This window comes from Lethenteron reissneri, chromosome 47, assembly GCF_015708825.2.
Source record: "Lethenteron reissneri isolate LAM-NWPU_2019-01 chromosome 47, ASM1570882v1, whole genome shotgun sequence".
Classification (NCBI taxonomy): domain Eukaryota; kingdom Metazoa; phylum Chordata; class Hyperoartia; order Petromyzontiformes; family Petromyzontidae; genus Lethenteron; species Lethenteron reissneri.
This window is the reverse complement of record NC_083825.1, coordinates 389,196-409,669: the sequence shown is the minus strand read 5'-3', so window position 1 is coordinate 409,669 and position 20,474 is coordinate 389,196. Positions and strand designations below refer to the sequence as shown.

Below are 20,474 nucleotides of genomic sequence, written 5' to 3'. Positions count from 1 at the left end.
TTGACCTTACTCGGCCACGCTGGTTGGTACGCGTTGGTGAAGGTTGGAGGAGCCATAGAGGAGCGGTTCTCAACCTATTTTTGGTTAATGTACCCCTTGTTAAATTTTGTTTCAACAGAGTTACCCCACTATGGGGACCTCATTTGCCAGTAAAAATATGATAATTGGTTCTTTACCCTTCTATCTGGCAACAAAACTGACACCTTTTTGCAAGGAGTCATGTTTGCATAGACCGCAATACCTGCAGTCATAAATACAAACAAAAGACATAACTCTGATGATGTGCACTGTCCTTGAAGTTGATTGGTCCACACCCGAGACAGCTTTCCTTCGAGCCTAGTCTCATATGGGTTGGACCAGATGACGCCAAAAGGCGCCTTTTGGCGTCATCTGGTCCAACCCATATGAGACTAGGCTCGAAGGAAAGCTGTCTCGGGTGTGGACCAATCAACTTCAAGGACAGTGCACATTATCAGAGTTATGTCTTTTGTTTGTATTTATGACTGCAGGTATTGCGGTCTATGCAAACATGACTCCTTGCAAAAAGGTGTCAGTTTTGTTGCCAGATAGAAGGGTAAAGAACCAATTATCAGAGTTACCCCACTTGCCTCACCCAGCACGGTTCTGAGTAAAAAATGTACAATAATAAATATCAATATTTTAATCAATTGTCCATTTTGTGAGGTATCCTCGCGAGTAACTTCAAGCGGATAAAAAAAAAAATAACGAACGCTCTGTATGCATGACGTAATTTGTTCGCGCTTGCTGATTACTCTTTGAATCATTGTTTACAATCAATGAGTTCAGAACGGTCTTTTATATCGTTCTAGGCTACCATATGGATTTACGTTTCATCGTAGTTATTTTATATTGACAGATTCATTCATGATTATTCACCAATGACTCATGTATGATATAATTTAGCACATTTATAAATCACCTCACGTACCCCCCTTGGACATTGCCACGTGTACCCCCAGCAATCCACGTACCCCCGTTGAGAACCACTGGCATGGAGGGGGTAGGAGCATAATACAGCACAACAGTGGATTTTGCTCTGGTTCCTCTACTGCTGCCCACCCCCTGGCCACCGATGACAAACCTGCTGTGCGCACACGGCGGTTGCACATCCAACCGCTATCCAGGCTCGGCCCTGCTTGGCTTCTGAGACCTGACGAGATCCGGCACTATTGTCGCCGGGACCCGTGCTTCACGATGCCTTCCTAATTGCACCTTCTCACGGCCGCCCATTTCATTACTCTCCGCGTCACAGGTTTAATCGGTTTTTACGTCCTCCCCTGTGTTCAAGTTGTGTTTTTGGTATTTACACGCGTGCATCTGCTCGTCCGCAATTGTGTCCTCGTGTGTGTGTGCGTGTGCGTGTGTGCTTCAGCGTGACCGGAGGGGAATTGTTCGAAGACATCGTGGCGCGGGAATACTACAGCGAGGCCGACGCCAGGTAACGCTGTGCCGGTAGCCCCAGCGCGACGCTCCTTGACGACTGCCGCCACGCGAGCTCCGCCACGGCTCGTTTGCCACGGCCCCCCCAGCTGAGCAGCTCCCCCCCGTGTGTGTGCGCGCGTGTTGTCACGTGTTCGTGTCGATGGATTGTGTGCGATCCGCGTAATTAAGTGTCCTCCCCCCTCCCCCCACGGCTGCGTTGCCTCTGCCGCGGCGGTCGAGTTTGAAGCCGCGGCACTGCCGCCTGCAGTCGCGCCGCGTTGATGCTTAACCTCTGACATTGGACCTCTGCTCACTGCTGGACCCGTCTCTGCTCCCGTGTGCCGCCCCTGTTCCCGTTCATGCCACACCGCCACCACCGCCACCACCGCCGCCGCCACCTGTACTGCCAATACCACTACCACCACCACTACTTTTTCTACCAACACCAACACCACCATTGGTACTACCAACACCATCACTGATACCAACACCACCACCGCGGGGGGAACTCCTGCCACCTCCACCAGCCACTGCATCCAGCAGATCCTGGAGGCTGTTCTGCACTGCCATCAGCTGGGCATCGTGCACAGGGACTTGAAGGTGATCTTCCGCATTGCCATCTTTGCCGCCGTCGGGTTCATGATCAATCCCCAGGACAATTGTATTGCATTAGTATGATTATCACGAGTAAATGGGGGCAGAGTGGTTGTGCAGGGGTTAGGAGTGCACGATGAGTGAACCTGTCGGCCTGAGTTCTATCCCTGACCACGGCTAACGTCGGTGGAGAGCGATGCCTCAAACGGTCCGGGGATCCAACTCGTGCTGACCCAACGTGTTTGAAGTACGGTCAAACAACCCCCCCATGACCGCCAAGGAATCGGGGGGTGGGGGGGTGTGGACCTTCATCCAGCAATGGATTGAAAGGGCAAAGGAGGCAGTAACTATGAATATCAACGAAACTGATATAATACAGCATGGCAATCTGAGTAATTAATTTGTATGTGTCAGTTGGGTAACGAGTGTTGCACACACAGACACACGCGTAATTAAACACAGGGAGGGAAACTTCATCCACCAGTAAACTGATAGAGCTATTACAGGATTTTATAATTATTTAAATATAACTCACGAAATTTAAGTATAATGCGCTTGCTGTACTTAAGCTCGTGCACGGACAACGCTCTCTGGGCTTGTTATACCGCGCTAACGAGGCGATCTCCTCCGCCGTCTGCGTGTGCTCGCTAACGCCAACCCGACCCGCCGGCTATTGTCGCGACGATGCCGACCGACGGCGCCATCGTCAGCCCGAGAACCTGCTGCTGGCGAGCAAGACGAAGGGTGCGGCGGTGAAGCTGGCCGACTTTGGCCTGGCCATCGAGGTGCAGGGCGAGCAGCAGGCCTGGTTCGGTAAGCGCTCGCGCTGGCGACAATCCCCCACACAGCTGCCTGCCTCGGGGGTTGTTTCGGTTTGGACACGTCGGCTTTCGCTGTGTGCTGCGTTTTCTCAGATCAACAAAATGTAGGCGTCTATGTTGAACTTCTTTCGCACCGTGCGTTACCAACAAAGGTAATTGGAGGTGGGACAATAAAAGCATTCCACTGTGGGCTGAGTAACTGTAACCCAGCCAGTAATAGGCACTGCATATGCTCAGATTAACATAATCCTTTGCAATTTATATGCCTGCATTGACCCCTCTCTGGTCTTCACAGTGATGACATAACCCATATTCTATTTAGGACCAAAACAAGAAGATTTCTTAGCAATTCTGGCAAATCACCTGATGATGGCTTTACTATCCAACACACAAGCGGTGTGCTGACGTAGTAGTTAATCGGCACGATTTGTTTACGTGACTGACCTTACTAATTGGCTGTGTCGGATAGTGGCGGGTTAACGACACATTTATATCTACGAGATCCTACCCAGAAAAACATTTATGGTTAGGGGTTGTGTGTCAATGGGGTCATTGATATGACAAGAGAAGGCCCACTTCGAGTCAAAGAGCTCTTTTTCACAGGTGACCAGGCCACAAATGATGGCTCAACGAAGTGGCTTATCATGTGGAAATATTTATAGTGGCCAAACAATCTAAACGTGGAGGGTTGGGGTCGAACCCACGACCTCATGTATATCAGGTGAGGTAGTTAACATCTTGCTACCATGGCACCCAGTAGTGCAATAATGGTACAATAATCACCCTGATTCCATTTTGATGTTTCCGCAATTCAATTTTGCTACAAATGGTTTTTTAAAGTGATTTGTCTGAGCCAACTTGCAGTATGGGATTTGTATTTAATTTAATATTTATTTTTCTGATTGTGCACGGTTTTCTCTGATTATGCACCGATTCGTAATTAGTTGTTCACGAGGGCCACGTCCGTTGCATCCAGGTTTTGCTGGCACGCCGGGATATCTGTCCCCGGAGGTGCTCCGGAAGGATCCGTACGGAAAACCCGTGGACATGTGGGCGTGCGGTGAGACATTCCCCCAGCCCCCGTGTATGACCGCCACTGAACAACAATCGCCAGCGATCTCTGCGATTGTAACCATACTAACAACACTATTGTCTACAACAATAGAAACACTGTGGTGACAATGATAACTACTGTGACACTTTAAGAATGGTGGTATTTTAACAATAGCAACAATGAGTGCCGGGTAGAACTAGGGTGTGAATGGTGTTGGAAACACCAGTTCCTTTAAGTGTTATCCCGAAGGTTAATAGGTGCTTGCTAACAACACTTGCCAACGCAGCCTCTGAAGCTAAATGTGAATCTTCATCATGTGTGTGCACAAGTGTGTGTTTGTGTGTTTTACGGGGAGCGGTGGCACAGTGGCATGCGCATTGCACTATGAACCCATAATTTGTCTCGGGTCTTCTCAATGTTCAATTCAGCCTTAAATGGGTACCTGCTGCGGTGTGTAAACATTTCGGCGCCGGCCACACCAACCCTTTGTGCGCCATGCCGGCCTTAGCATTGAAGGTTCCAACTAACAGCGCCTGCCACAGTATTCTGTTCAGGGCTACAGTTTGGTCTTTGTCTGTGTGTATACATGTACTAAATTACGTGCTGTGCCGGCTTTCATAGGCACTCACCAAAAGCACTTACCCCAACAGTCTGCTAAATGTTACATAGGAGATCCTTGTCTCGGTCTCTAACGCGTGCGCGTATGCGTGGGTGTGTGTGTATAGGAGTGATCCTGTACATCTTGCTGGTTGGGTACCCTCCCTTCTGGGATGAGGATCAGCACCGCCTGTATCAGCAGATCAAGGCCGGAGCCTACGACGTGAGAGCACAACAACACACCCAGGGCGACTCGCAGCCAAACAACCTCCCACAAATGCCCATATGGCCACACGGCCACACACAGCTACACACAGCCACAAAGACGAACACAAAGCCGGAGCAGACTGTTGGGGCAAGTGCTGTCAGCAAGTAGCACCTATTCATGCCGGCATGGCACACGAGGGGGTGGGTCGCCAGCACCACGCCCATGTTTACACACTGCATCAGGTACTCATTTGATGCTGAGTCCACCTAGGGGAGGCCCAAGACCGGTTCAGATAATCGTCACTCGTGGTGGACGTAAGCGGGAATCGAACTCGGGTCGCCGGGTTCGTAGTGCAGTGTGCTAACCGCGACACTACCGCTCCCCACACGGCTACACAACCTCCCACAGCCACACAAACAAGATGCACAACCCAGGCACAACCACACAACTCCGCCACATCCACGCATCCCCCATGATCTTTGTGGTGAAGGCCCAGCGAGTGAGGACACGTGCTCTCTGGTCCACGTTGTTTAATACATTGCCACCTTTTAAAAAACAAAAAGGTCATTAACCAGGACGTGTCGGGTACATGGGCCTGGTGGATATTTGCATGCCGTTGTTTTTTTGTCGCCCAACGTTCTGCGACGGGCCTTTGTTCTTGTGTACAGCAGAAATCTAATGAATATTTTTAAAAGGGGCGTTTTGTCTTTTTGGCCAAATTTATCTGATTGGCCCATCGCCGTCTTGAGTCAGAGTCCATTCGGAACTCTTAGCGTAGTCGCTCGACAGCGACCTGCTGAAGCGGATAACGCTGAATTCCCACACAGTACGCGGACCCGAACTACCTATGCTGCATGTGACAGCCTCATTCTTCCAGCGCGTGCAGGGCAACCAGCCACTGTTTATATATTTTGTCCTTGACGAACGTGAGTTTGATTGGGTCCCATTTTGTTCATGACTGTGGGTTTTGCCTTTTGTGTCTCCTGCGCCGCGCGTGCAGTTCCCGTCACCCGAGTGGGACACTGTCACCCCAGAGGCCAAGAGTCTCATCAACCAGATGCTGACGATAAATCCGGCCAAGCGTATCACGGCCTCTGAGGCCCTCATCCACCCCTGGATCTTCGTGAGTGTTTACGGCCGAACAGTGGCTCTGAGCGTGATGCACTGTGTCCGACTACTGGCTCAGTGTTGCTAAGTGGTGCACTGTGGATGACGAGTGGTCCACTATCGCTCCACTGTGGCTGACAGTGTTATATGCACATGTCACGCGTGTGTGTGTGTGTGACGTCTCTGTGATCCGTGTCATGCTCTCGTATCTTGCATGTGCTCGTGTTTCACGAAAAACATACCTGTGCTTTGTTTAACTCATTCGTGGCATGTGCGTAATGTCTTTTTGCTGTGTACAATGCACCGGTGTTCTATGTAAATGTGCTGCATGCTACGTATAATATGCTCATGTCACGTGTCACGTGATTGCGGTGTCCAATGTGTGCTCACGATCATGTACGTGCGCTTGTTGCTTAACTGCAGACCCGTACCTTGTTCATCTCATCCTCGTTATGTACAAGCGTGTTGGTGTCGTGTACCTGTGTGTTGGTGTCTTGCCACGCTCATGTCCTTGTGTCTTGTGTTACATGCCCTGCGCTGCGTAAGTAACACTCTCGTGCCAAATAAGCAACGTGGTTGCGTGTCCCGCACGTGCTCGCGTCTTGGGTTAGCGGGCAACTCGCCCGCGCCACGTATGACGCACTCATGTCACGTGTGACGTGTCCCCGCCCCCTCCTTCCCACAGCAACGCTCGACCGTGGCGTCGTGCATGCACAGGCAGGAGACGGTCGAATGCCTCAAGAAGTTCAACGCCCGGCGCAAGCTCAAGGCAAGGAAGGGATGGGAACATAACGTGCCTGGATTAGCGTGGATGGCAGCGAGTGTTTTTATACCTATAAACCATCCCCCTAAATAATTCGTGATGTCGTTGAAAGGGAATTCTAGTTTTAGTAAACACAGGCGACATATTATCGTTTGGCTGATAACACCTTTACTGTATAGAGGACTGCAGGGCTTGGGCAATTGCTTGTGCCTGCGGTTCCTCCTCGCCCCTCTTTGAGTCGTTCTCTCTCTCTACGAGAGTAAGCGCGTAACTGCACGGCGCGTTCTTGTGTTGCAAGTCAACGGTTTGGCACGCAGACTTAAATGCGTCGCCCACCATCCTGGCGTGGATGAAAAGCAACGTTTGCCCTAGCACACCCAATTAACCGTGGTATTTTTAGGGCTTTCTCCCTTATCAAGAAAGGTGGGCAAATTTTACATGCGATGTGAATGGCAGTCCTAATTATTTGACACCCTGCACTCGAGCACAGAGCCACTTCGTTGTTATGATAATGATTACCCACATCTTTAAAAATGTCGAAAACGTAGGTGTGGAAGGGCGGAACTTTCCCATCTGTCAAACCGGCGACGTGACGACTTAATTCTCCGTCGTGTCAAGGAAGTTCCTATTTGCCTGGAGACTCCCACGTGCTTACACGCCAATCGCACACACACACGTCCATTGACTCATTTCTTTTTAAAGTCGCCATTGGCCGAGTGACGTCGACACTCGTCGCTGTGCTTAACGGTTTTTTGTCTTTCGTCATTTTGACCGACTCGGGTCACACGCGCAAATGAGACTCCTCCTGGTCTCTCGAGATCTCACCTGGTTACACAAAATAAACTTGCCATCACCACAGCACTTGCGCCGGGCTAGGTGCACTTTTGGGGCCATGTGAAGAATCAAAAAGACTTGCGGGCAAGGAGGTCACGGCGCAGACCCCCCAGGCGCTATGGGTTAACTGACTTGAGTCGTTGAGACGATGGCGAAGTTGTGGCTGTGCAAGCGCACACACAAAGACAAAGATCCCCCTTGTAGCCTTAACTGACTGTTGGGACAAGTGCTGTTAGCGAGCACCTGTTAAGGCCAGCATGGCACACGAGGGGGCGGGTGGCCAACACCATGCCCGGCTGCCTTTGTCTCCGCAGTGGCGATGTTTACGCACCACACCAGATACTCATTTGAGGCTGAGTCGACCTAGGGGAGGCCCAGGACCGGTTCAGATAATCATCGCTGGTGTTGACCGTGAGCGGGAATCGAACTCGGGTTTCCGGGGTTCGTAGCGCAGCGCGCGAAGCGCTACTCCGCCGCTCCCCTGTTGCTCACCTCGTCGATGCTGCCGGTGTGTGTTCCCCAAACCCTCTTTGCTGTCCCACGGTGCCCTCCACGGGTGTGCCGACGGCCGTCACACTCGACTTGCACTGCAGGGAGCCATCCTCACCACCATGCTCGCCACGCGGAACTTCTCAGGTAGCGCCTCTCTCGCTCCGTGCCGCCGTTTGTTCTGTGTCTGTGCGTGTGCGTGCATGCGCTCGTGAGCGTGTGCGAGTGTGGGGAGCGGTAGGTGCTCTCGAACAGTACTGGCCCCAGCAGTCTGTTAAGGCTATAGGAGGGTGGTCTTTGTCTTTGTGGGAAGCAGTCGGCCTAGTGGGTCACACCGGTGACCCCAGTTCGATTCCAGCTCGTGGCCAACACCATTGATGGTTATCTCAACCGGTCCTGGGCCTCTCCGAGGTGGACTCGGCATCAATTGAGTACCTGGTTCAGTGTGTAAACATGGGCGTGGTGTGGGCGACCCGCCCCCTTGTATGCCGGCAATCATCGATGCTACTTGCTGACAGCACTTTCCCCAACAGTCTGCTCAGGCTATATGTGGGTGCTTTGTGTTCGTCTTTGTGGCTCTGTGTGGCCATGTGTAGCCGTAGGGGCATTTGTGGGAGGTTGGTTGGCTCAGTCTTAAATGAGTAACTGGTGCGGTGTGTAAATATCGCCAATAGGGAGACAAAGGCGGCCAGGCGTGGTGTTGGCCACCCACCCCCTCGTGTGCCCTGCCGGCCTTCATAGGTGAATGCTAACAGCTCTTGCCCCAACAGTCTGCTAAGGCCATGTGGGGGGTTCTGTGGGGAGCAGTCGTGGAGTGGGGTCACACCGGCGACGCGAGTTCGATTCCAGCTCAAGACCATTTACAGTGGTGAATCCATATACACTGGTGAATGTCTGAACTGGTCCTGAGCCTCCCCTAGGTGTAACTTGTGCAGTATGTAAACATCAGAATTGTGGGAGACAAAAGTGGCCGGGTGTGATTCTGGCCACACCACCCCCATCGTGTGCCGCCGCAGCACCTCGACTTGGAGCTCGCTGCGACAGCACTTGCCCCCAGCAGTCTGTGAAGGCTGCCTGGGGGTGGGGGGGGGGGACTTGGGAGCGGTGGCATAGTGGGTCGTGCACTGCGCTATGGACCTGGTGATTTGGGTTAAATTTCCAACCATGGCTAACACCAATGGCAAATATCAGAGCTGGTCATGGGCCCTCCCCGAGGTGAACTGAGCCTTAAATCTGTCCCTGGTTTGGTGTGTAAAGCATGAGCAATGGGGGAAACAAAGACTTCCAGGTATTGGACTGGTCATTCTGCTACTTCGTGCACCGCATTGACCTGAATGAGTGCTCGCCAACAGAACGTGCTTCTATAAGGATAAGGATGAATGGGAAATCTTTCTGTGTGCGTCAACATCGGCACTCAGTAGACCCAGAAGGGTGGGTGTGGCCGACCGTGCAAATCGGAGGTGATGTGAAGTGTATTTTAGGGTCACACATTGGTGTGACCTCGCTGATGATGTCCGTCTCTTGTTCCACCAGCGGCCAAGAGCCTGATGAACAAGAAGACGGACGGCGTGAAGGTACGTCCTCTCTCCCAACCGCGTATCGACTATGTTTGCACGAGACGCAATTACGTATTTATCCATCGCTGCGAGCATCTTTGGCTGCATATAATCGGGCACTGGAGGGGAAGATTTTTCAATTCGGCGGAACTTTCTTGGTTGTGCCGCTGCGCTCTGCTACTTCTGTCACTGCAAAAAAAGGGGGCCTTCGGATTTGAAATGCGGTCCAGGACCGGCTCGGTGCTGGAACCAACGTCGGCCCATAATCCGTCACTCAGAGTGTATTTTCCCCATAGCCGCCACCTGCCACTGGAAGAGGGTCCATGGGAAAGAAAAAAAAAACACTCCCGGGAGAAGTCAACGAGTCGCACGCTTATCCAGAAGGCAGTGGGAAATGGAAGCGCGCAGCACCGCGATTTATATTGACCCACCCAAACTGAACTTCGGTGAAAAGAGCTTCATAGCTCATTGGATTCGTACGGTGCGAAAGAAGGAAAAAATACCTACATATACAATATGCATTCTCAAGTAAATTTGTCGTAATATTGCGACGATCGAAACTGTTAAACTATAAACGAAACTTGCCGTCGTGTCGCGTTCCAAACGCCGCACGAGGACAGCGTCTGTTTCTAAGGGAACCCGGGGTGCAGTGCGAGCGCTCGCAGCCATGCGTGTAGAAGAGCGTGAGAACGATTGCCCTCTTTGCAGAGGCGGTGGGGGGGTGGATTCTTTGTTTTCACGGTTTGCAGAGCACAGGCCCTGAGGCCCTATTTTTATTTTCCCAGGTAAGGCTCGGTGAGCTCTGTAGCTCTTTATCAGAAGCGACCTGGCTATCACAAATGACACCTCAATGAAGTGGCTTATCACGGGGAAATTTCTGCCAGCCAAATACTCTAATGAGTGGCCCTAATTTTTTTTTTCCAATGTGAAGGCCTTTTCGTTTCATCGGGGGGGGGGGGGGGGGGCGGGAGTGGGGAGGCATTAACACGTGTGCGTGTCCACGCGTTCTTGTCTGCGGCAGGAGTCCACAGACAGCAGCAACACCACTCTGGAGGATGAAGACCTGAAACGTAAACGCCACATGAGGGGGGCATAGCCACGGGAAACGACCATTGGCTGACATGTCACCTGTTTATATTTATATATTGTGTTCCTTTCAAGGCCACGGTGCTATTGGCATGGAATGTGTTTGAGTTGTTTGGTTGTTAATTTTGCCTGTTGCACCACTGCCAACGCAACAGCAACATGACCAACATATTTAGAATATAATTGGTGACAAGCCAGTGAAGTTTCGGGTGCATCTTTTAAAAGTATTCCCAAGTACATTGGAATATGTTACTGGGATACTCTTTAAAGACGCACCCTCTATATATATGAAAAACTAAATTTAGTCTCAAAACTAAGTACAATGCATACACACGTTCTGATGGAGGTGATGGTAATGTCAAAGATCTAGATGATAACGATGATTTTATTGTGTGTTGCCGTCCCGTCAATCGCCATGGCGACAGTGCGCAAGCAAGAGATCATCAAGGTGACGGAGCAGCTGATTGAGGCGGTCAACCACGGAGACTTTGAGGCCTACACGTACGTCCCCCAGACCTTTCCACCCAAAAAATGGTGGAGCTATTGTAGGGGCGCGCCTATAATCCAGCACTGCAGAGGCGAGGGTTTGTGGATCGCGCAAAATGTTGTGGAACTCCATTCCCGTGGGCCTTGAGATGCTATGCCCCTTGCTTGTCAGGAGAATGTAGTGGGGAAAAGTGTGGACTAATATCATCTATCCCTTCTGTATGGGATAGAGCGTTTCCCCTTCGCACGTGTGAGTTTTATCCGGGTGCTCTGGTTTCCTCCCTACAAGTATAAAACACTCACTAATTGGCTGAACATCTTAATATACAGTAGAACCCCTCTTAACGACCACCCCTGTTAACGACTCATCGCTTAACGACGGTCCTCCATAGAGCCCAGTGTGTAGTGTAGTTTATAATGTAGTGTATAGTAGTGGAGTGTATAGTAGTGTAATGTATAGTAGTATAGAGTAGAACCTCTCTTAACGACCACACCTGTTAACGACTAATCGCTGAACAATGGGCCTCCTTAGAGCCCAATGTGTAGTGTATAGTGTAGTGCATAGTAGTGTAGTGCTTCCTTAGAGCCCAATGTGTAGTGTATAGTGTAGTGCATAGTAGTGTAGTGCTTCCTTAGAGCCCAATGTGTAGTGTGTAGTGTAGTGCATAGTAGTGTAGTACTTCCTTAGAGCCCAATGTGTAGTGTATAGTGTAGTGCATAGTAGTGTAGTGCTTCCTTAGAGCCCAATGTGTAGTGTGTAGTGTATAGTAGTGTAGTGCTTCCTAAGAGCCCAATGTGTAGTGTATAGTGTAGTGCATAGTAGTGTAGTGCTTCCTTAGAGCCCAATGTGTAGTGTATAGTAGTGTAGTGTTTCCTTAGAGCCCAATGTGTTTGTTTACTGACCATTCCTCTGTTAACGACGGGCTGTTATAGGTACAATAAATATTAATGCATTGAGTCACCATGTTTGGTTTAATATTATGTGTTTATAATATTGTTAGTATCTTTATGTGTTAATATCCATTGTTTAAACATCATAAAATATATTCTTGGTTCTTTCGGTAAAGTCACGTAGAAGGGAAACGATAAAATAATAAAAATATAAAACAATAAAATTCTCAAGACGTTTAGACTGCAACACAAGCAATCATCAGGTGTGATGAGAATTTTATTGTTTTATATTTTTATTATTTTATTGTTTCCCTTCTACGTGACTTTACCGAAAGAACCAATAATATGAATCCCTGCAGTCACAAAAGCTTTAAATCAAAATCATGAAGTATGTTTTTTTGGGTGAAGATGGGTAAATTCGGAACGAATGAAGCCTTTAACATGTATTTCCTATACTTGCTTAACGACCAAAAATCACGTAACGACCAGTTTCATGGAACCCCAATTCCCGTCGTCGAGAGGGGTTCTACTGTCCACAGAACTGCAGAGCAATTATTGGAGCCGGCTTACCATGCGGCTGTCTTCCACCTTGTCTGTGGCGGCTCCTCCTCCCCGATTGTGAGATGCACTTTGCATGAACGACGATGCTACATAAAACTGTATTGAGTCAAAGCGAAGAGGGGGAGATTCCATCGTACCTATTGATAAGGGAATGTATGATGTCAGATGCAGCTTTTGGTTGATCACCTCCTTCCCTCTTCAACCCTCATTCCTCCTCCTCCACCTCCTCCAGGAAGCTCTGTGATCCAGGGATGACGTCCTTCGAGCCGGAGGCGCTGGGAAACCTGGTGGGAGGGATGGAGTTTCACAAGTTCTACTTTGAGAACCGTGAGGCTCGCAAGCCACGCAACCTTGAAACCCCCCCCCCTTGACCTCCACCTTCATATTTTCCCAATATTCTAACTCTGTATTCTTGTACTCCCAACAATAGTAACAGTCGCCAACGGCTTGTGTGACTCATGGTCACACGTATGCACACACGATAATTCATGTTTACACACCATGCTAAGTACTCAATTAAGGCGCAGTCAACCTAGGAGAGACCGTGGCCATCATTCGAACCTCAGTCCCAATTTTCAGAGCGCAGCATGCGAGCCGCTGCCCGGTCGCACGTGCAAAACATACATGCCCTGTGTAAAGCCAGATTGTAGACTGTCGAAGCTCTTGTCGTAGCACGCACATTGAACTTCTTTATCACCGCGCATAGCCAACCGTGCTAATCGGAGGCGCGGCGGAAGGACAACAAACTAAACACAAACAAGGAGTTCTGAAGAAATACTTTTTAATTAAGATTTCAAAGAGCATAGCTCCAGTGGCTTCCTAATTCTGGAAGGAAGAGCGTTCAAGACGGCCGCAGAAGCGCATTATAAAGCGCGCAATGCGGTGACCGTTTTTGTTCGATGGTTAGCCAAAAGCCGCTGTGAGGATGACCAGCGTTTGCGTGATGGTTTTTGCTCCTTGATGAGATGAGCAAGGTTAATTGATGTTTGAGAGCACCTAGTACACATACATATTCTGATTCAAGGCTTGCATGCCTGGCCACACCTATGTTTTCCCCATTGCTGGTGTTCACACACCTCACAGGGTGCTCATTTAAATCTCGAGTCGACCTTGGGGGGAGGTTTCAGGACAGGTTCTGCTATTGCTTGCCCCCGATGGGAGCCACGGTGAGAATTAGAACCCGGGTCGCCGGGTTCATAGCGGAGTGCGTGAACCACTTGCGCCACCGCTTCCCCCACAAGCGTCAACACGCCGAGTGCTGGAGTTGATATTATTGACAATGAAAGCGCCTTCACAGTAGGTGGTGTGCGCAGGCTGCTGGGTAGCCCAGCTGTCACTGGGCCTCTCGACTCCCTCCTCTCTCTCTCTCTCACTCTCTCCCCCTTGCCCTTTCTCTTGCCTCTCTCCTACCCAATCTCTGCATTTCATCAATTTATCCACGTGTCTCTCTCTCTCTCACGCTCTCTGTCCTTCTCTTGAAATTCCCTTCCATCTGCCTCCCCCCTGCCTCTTTATCCCCACTCCTCTCTGCTCCCACCTCTCTCCCCTTGTCTGCCTGCCTCCCCTCCCCCTCTTCATTTCTCTATCCCCCTTCTCCCCACACGATTCTGCTTCCCCCACATCTCCATTTCTCCTCTCCCATTACAATACAGTACCTTGTGGATAATATAGCATTGTAATTCACCACAGCACTTGTGCCAGGCTAGGTGCACTTTTAATGCCACGTGAAGGATCAAAAGGTTCTCGGATAGGAGATCACAGCACAGACTCAGGTGCCATGGGTTAACTGTATGTATGTTGAACTTCTTTTGCATACGTAGCCAACCGTGATATTAATCGAAGGTGCAGGGGAAGCAGTTCTAAAGAAGATAGTTTTCAATTTAGATTTTAAAGTGCATAGCTCCATTTGGCTTCCTGATATCGGAAGGAAGAGCATTCCAGACGGCCAGAAGCGCATCTGAAAGCACGCGGTGCAGTTATAACCGTCTTTGTTTGATGGTGAGCCAAAAGCCGCTGCCGAAAACTTACTGAGATGACAGATGGTGGCTGAGACTGTGGGAACACAAACACACGTAGCATTGAAATATAACTGCATCTCAAAGCACTGCACAGTGCGAGGTGAGCATATTTATATGATAGATAGAGGCAGCCAGACGTTGGTTTATATTTGATTTGGTGCGAATCTATGGGAGAGAAAGATGTAGTCCGTGATATGGAGAGGAGAAAAGGATGATGTTGAGCCTAGATTTTAACGAGGGCAGGGAATCGACAGCGCCGATTTTTTTTACACTTTTTTATTATATTACCCGGTAAGGCCCACTGAGCTGTATAGCACTTTTTCAGAAGTGGCCCCAAATGGTAGCTCAAAGAAGTGGCTTATCAAGTGGAAATTATAGCAACCAAATACTCTAAATGCATGTTGATTATAATAAATGTGGAGGAAAAACCGGAGGACCCAGAGAAAAATCCAAGCGACCATAGGGAGAGAGACACCGCAAACTCCAAACTATACAGGCGTAAGGGTCGGGATCAAACCCACGACCTCCTGCATACCAGGCCGAGGCGGTTCACATCTCGCTACTGTGGCGCCCCAATAACTCCACGAGGCTCCCCTGGGTAAACGTGCAGATTGATCATCAGAATAATAACCTTGCCTGTCCCCCTCACCACAACACCCCCAGTTTTCTCAAAGAGCCAGCGGCCCGTGCACACGACGCTGCTGACGCCGCACGTGCACCTGCTGGGCGAGGAGGCGGCGTGCGTGGCCTACGTGCGGCTCACGCAGTACGTGGACAACGCCGGCGTGCCGCGCACGCAGCAGGCCGAGGAGACGCGCGTGTGGCACCGGCGCGACGGCAAGTGGCAGAGCGTGCACGCCCACCGCTCGGGAGCACCCACGCAGCACGGCAGCGCCAAGTAAGCCGCCGCCACTCCCCGCCACATCGATACGCCGGACACGGCCACCACACACAAACAAGCTTGCCACCCACCGCCTCCACCACCACACACACGCTTGCCACCCACCGCCTCCACCACCACACACACGCTTGCCACCCACCGCCTCCACCACCACACACACGCTTGCCACCCACCGCCTCCACCACCACACACACGCTTGCCACCCACCGCCTTCACCACCACACACACGCTTGCCACCCACCGCCTCCACCACCACACACACGCTTGCCACCCACCGCCTCCACCACCACGCACACGCTTGCCACCCACCAGCCTCCACCACCACACACACGCTTGCCACCCACCGCCTCCACCACCACGCACACGCTTGCCACCCACCCCCTCCACCACCACACACATGCTTGCCACCCACCGCCTCCACCACCACACACACGCTTGCCACCCACCGCCTCCACCACCCGACAACCTCCCATCCCACGCCAACACCCACCCCACGGACTCACCTCTGGCATCTCACCCACCCCCACCTTACCACCCCCCCCACCCACCTTACCACCCCCCCCCACCCACCTTACCACCCCCCCCACCCACCTTACCACCCCCCCCACCCACCTTACCCCCCCCCACCCACCTTACCCCCCCCACCCACCTTACCCCCCCCCACCCCACCCATCTTACACCCCCCCCACCCACCTTACACTCCCCCCCCACCCACCTTACCCACCCCCGACCCTCCTTACCCCCCCTCACTAACCTTACCCCCCCCCACTCACCTTACCCCCACCCACCTTACCCCCCCCCACACACCTTACCCCACCCACCCACCTTACCCCCCCACCCACCTTACCCAAACCCCACCCACCTTACCACCCACCCCACCACGCCACCACCCCCAACCTCACCCACTCACCACTCCTCCCCCACCCACGTCCTCACCACAGCTCTTGTGCCAAGCTCGGTGCCACTTTGAACGCATGTGTACACAATGCACCTGTGTTGGGTCATGCTGAGTGGTTAAATAGAATTATTCATTATTCCATCGCATGCATGGTCAGTCGCACTTGCGCATTAGGTATTTTTATGGGCTTTTTTAAATGAAACAATCTATGGCACCTGTTCCTGTTAACCTGTCTCGCTATTCCACTCCCCACCCTTCCCCTCTCATCTCTTTCCCTCCCCCACCCCTCCTTCATGACCAATATAATTTGTTCTGATTATTTTTTTAATTGGCACAAATGGGGTCTCCCAATCGCAATTGGTGAGATTAATTGAGTCTGCTTAATTGAAATCCGATTGTAAAGGTGTGGAGCCTCGATGGGACAGATGTTATACAGGGCGCCAGTCTGGGGCAGTGGCGCAGCGTGATGAGCATGGGCCCTGGTGCAAAGAATTAAATGGAAGGGGGTCCTCCCTCTCTTCATTCGTAGTGCGACCATGTGGGCCTTGCACACTCGGTAGCTTTACACGACTTGCGTTTGTCCTACGGTTCTCTCCGTGAGTCCATGGTTTTTTTTCTGAGTCTGTGGTTCTCTAAGTCTATGTGACTCTAGGTTATTTATGCGAGTCTTTGGGGTCTCTGTGCGAGTGGCAAAGCTTTTACGTTTTGCCCAGGTACACCCAATGAAATGGGGGGGGGGGGGGGGCTGTAAAATGTATCGCCCGACACTTGGGCCCATTTGGCCAATCAATGGGCCTCGGTGCATTTCATTTACACCGCCTGTACACTCCATAGGCATGCCACTGCGACACACCCTTCCATGGGTAAACGATCCTTTCCTCGTCAGTTCTTCTCATCCAAAAGGGAGCTGTTGCTCCGTTGTCACGTTACGCAGGTAGTACGTTTACTGAACCCAAAACAAAAATAAATGTCAATGAAAAAGACGAGCAATGTGCACTGGTCACCATCAACAAGATCCCACTGAGACCGAAAAGTCTTCTGCTCCGAGGGACGAGAGATGTCTACAGCAAAAGCGAATACAAAACGCTGATGCAGCAACAACAAAAAACATTAGCCTTATCCCTTACGCAGAGATGTTAATGCTGTATTCTGGTGCAGCCCCGTTGAGAATGTTTTTTTTCTGCCAGTTAGCACTGTGTAAACAAGTCCTAAAATAGCTACAATGAAGGCCGGAGGGAGGGGATATCAACATAAATCAACAATGTAAACAAGGTAAGAGACTGGAAAAGCTCGCAGGTAGCAATTAAAATAATTCGCCTTCCAGATTTGTCCAGAGCATCAAATCCCTCAACGTTTGTTTTTCGTCGCAGAAAACCGACTGAGAGGGCGCATTCATGCGTGGGTGCGTATCACACGATCGCCGCATGTTTATTGAGCGTGCGTGCGGGGATATTTTCATGAAATATTTAGCGTATTGTTGATTTCTTCTTCCCCTTCTCGCTCCCCTTTGAGATGAATTATGCATGCGCTATTCGTGTGATGATACGCTCGGCCAGCGTCGGTAACTAAATCCGTGCCTGCTCCCCCCTGCCCTCCCTTCAGCTAGGAGACTGAAGACAAACTGAGCCGGGTCTCCCAACCGCCCCTGAACAGAGGACACACACACGCTCTTGGACAGACACATGCACTCTCACACATACATACACACGCACTAACAGATATACACACTCACGGAAAAACACGCGTGTTCACAGATAAAACAAACAAAGATCCCCCATATAGCCTTAACAGACTGTTGGGGCAGGTGCTGTTAGCGAGCACCTATGAAGGCCGGCAACTGCACACGAGGAGGTGGGTGGCCAACACCACGCCTGTCCGCCTTTGTATCCCCAGTGGCAATGTTTACACATCACACCAGTTGACCTAGACGAGGCCCAGGACCGGTTCAGATAATCATCACTGGTGTCGGCCATGAGCGGGAATTAAACTCGGGTGGCCGGGTTCAAAGCGCAGCGCGCTAACCGCTGCACGGCCGTTCATGGACGCCCACTCATTCACGGATGCGCACACAGACGCACACGGTCACAGACACACACACACATTTACGGACAGAGAATTGCACGCACACACTCACATTCAGGGCCATCTGCACTGACGCACGACATCGTTTTGGATTCGCAACCGAGAAGAAAATGTCCTTTAAAGGTAATGCGCGTGGGCAAACACGTACGTACGTGTGCTTTAACATTTATAGTCATGTTTGAACAACGTTTGGAAATGTACTTGGATTTAGATGTATACGGTGGAGTTCACTTTGAGAGCTTTTGTCGGAGTTTTGATGATACAGGTTACAACTCAGGTTCCTACAATGATATATTTTTGCGCTTTTATAAATATCTCCAATATAATTACGCTAATGATGATACATTCTACAACATTCCCTCAATAAGGCCCATACAGATTTAATCAAGGAATATTTTCCGCCGCGATGTTGCATATCAGGTCCACGTGGACGGTAGGCAAGGAACGCCAAGCAAAACGCTTCCCCCCGCCAGGTGGCGATAGGTAGCATGACGGATCAGCCGGGGAATCCGTGGCAGTGCACAGAGATGCCACTATACAAACAAGACAAAGATCCCCCTTGTACAGTGCCGGATTAAGCGAGTGCGGGGCCTGTAGCATGATGTTATAAAGGGGCCCTAAATAAAAACACGCAAATATTAAAACACACATTTTTAACTTGCAAAGTAAAGTAATTGTATTTTTTCATTTGCTATACAGCCAGATAGTACGACAAATCGCGACCCTTAAACACTCAATCGTTCATAAAAGTTGAAGGCAGTATAGTACTATAGTAATCGAGCAAGTGCAGAATCACTGAACCGGAATTGATATCTTGAAAGCATTTAGCGCGGAGCTCTTGAAAGTGCGGGCCCGTAGCTACTGCATATGTAGCTACTTTTGCTTTTATAGCCTCAACAGACTACATATACACACACGCGTGCGCACAGGCTCCCACGCACACATGCATTCATTTGCACAGTGAAGACAAAGACGAGACTAAGATCCCCCGTATCGCCTCAACAGACGTTGGCGGCCGGGCTTCTATTCACGAGCACCTCCATAAAAACCGCCGTCACGCACGCTACAACACGCACACACGCTACAACACGCACACACGCAGGGCGCACACACGCTACAACACGCGCACACACTACAACACACACACGCTACAACACGCACACACGCTACAACACACGCACACACGCTACAACACGCACACACGCAGGGCGCACACACGCTACAACACGCACGCACGCTACAACACGCACACACGCAGGGCGCACACACGCTACAACACACGCACACGCGCACACGCTACAACACACGCACACACGCAGGGTGCACACACACACACAGGTACGTACCTACCTACGTTGCCCGAATACGCGCACAAGCCAAACATGCGTCCAGTCACGCTCACGCATTATTTAGTAATTTCAAGCCGGCGACTTGTGGTATGGCTGCAAATGCGACTTTTTTAGGGGTCCACTTTGGTGGTCACCTCCATGGCGATGGTGAAACAGCTTTAAGGGGGTTGGGTGGATGGGGTGGGGGGTACAGGCTGCAAAGGGGACTCGAGCAGAAGCCCCGTTTACGTTCGTGTCTCGTACTCACCCTCCCGCCTGCACACTCGCGCCGACACACACAACACCGACACACACAACAACACACACAACACCGACACACACTCGCGCCGACACACACAACACCGACACACACAACACCGACACACACTCGCGCCGACACACACAACACCGACACACACGACACCGACACACACAACAACGACACACACAACACCGACACACACAACAACGACACACACAACAACGACACACACTCGCGCCGACACACACAACAACGACACACACAACACCGACACACACAACAACGACACACACAACACCGACACACACAACACCGACACACACAACAACGACACACACTCGCGCCGACACACACAACACCGACACACACAACACCGACACACACAACACCGACACACACAACACCGACACACACAACAACGACACACACAAGACAACGACACACACAACAACGACACACACAACAACGACACACACAACACCGACACACACAACA

At 50.9% G+C, this 20,474-nt stretch overlaps 1 protein-coding gene across 2 annotated transcripts in view; it reads left to right on the top strand.

Annotated features, from left to right (window-relative positions):
- Positions 1-20,474, top strand: part of LOC133354559 (calcium/calmodulin-dependent protein kinase type II delta chain-like) — an 88,210-nt gene extending 67,736 nt beyond the window's left edge. Inside the window, exons 5-18 of one of the 2 annotated variants that reach the window (XM_061571492.1) lie at positions 1,394-1,459; positions 1,971-2,043; positions 2,748-2,850; positions 3,835-3,918; positions 4,638-4,732; positions 5,718-5,840; positions 6,510-6,593; positions 8,015-8,057; positions 9,444-9,484; positions 10,488-10,536; positions 10,978-11,053; positions 12,723-12,817; positions 15,172-15,406; positions 17,914-20,474. In XM_061571492.1, coding sequence (XP_061427476.1) covers positions 1,394-1,459; positions 1,971-2,043; positions 2,748-2,850; positions 3,835-3,918; positions 4,638-4,732; positions 5,718-5,840; positions 6,510-6,593; positions 8,015-8,057; positions 9,444-9,484; positions 10,488-10,536; positions 10,978-11,053; positions 12,723-12,817; positions 15,172-15,406; positions 17,914-17,932 — 1,186 coding nt within the window. In that variant the 3' untranslated portion in view covers positions 17,933-20,474. Of the gene's footprint in view, positions 1-1,393; positions 1,460-1,970; positions 2,044-2,747; positions 2,851-3,834; positions 3,919-4,637; positions 4,733-5,717; positions 5,841-6,509; positions 6,594-8,014; positions 8,058-9,443; positions 9,485-10,487; positions 10,537-10,977; positions 11,054-12,722; positions 12,818-15,171; positions 15,407-17,909 lie in introns of both variants that reach the window. The other variant, XM_061571493.1, reaches the window with a different exon arrangement.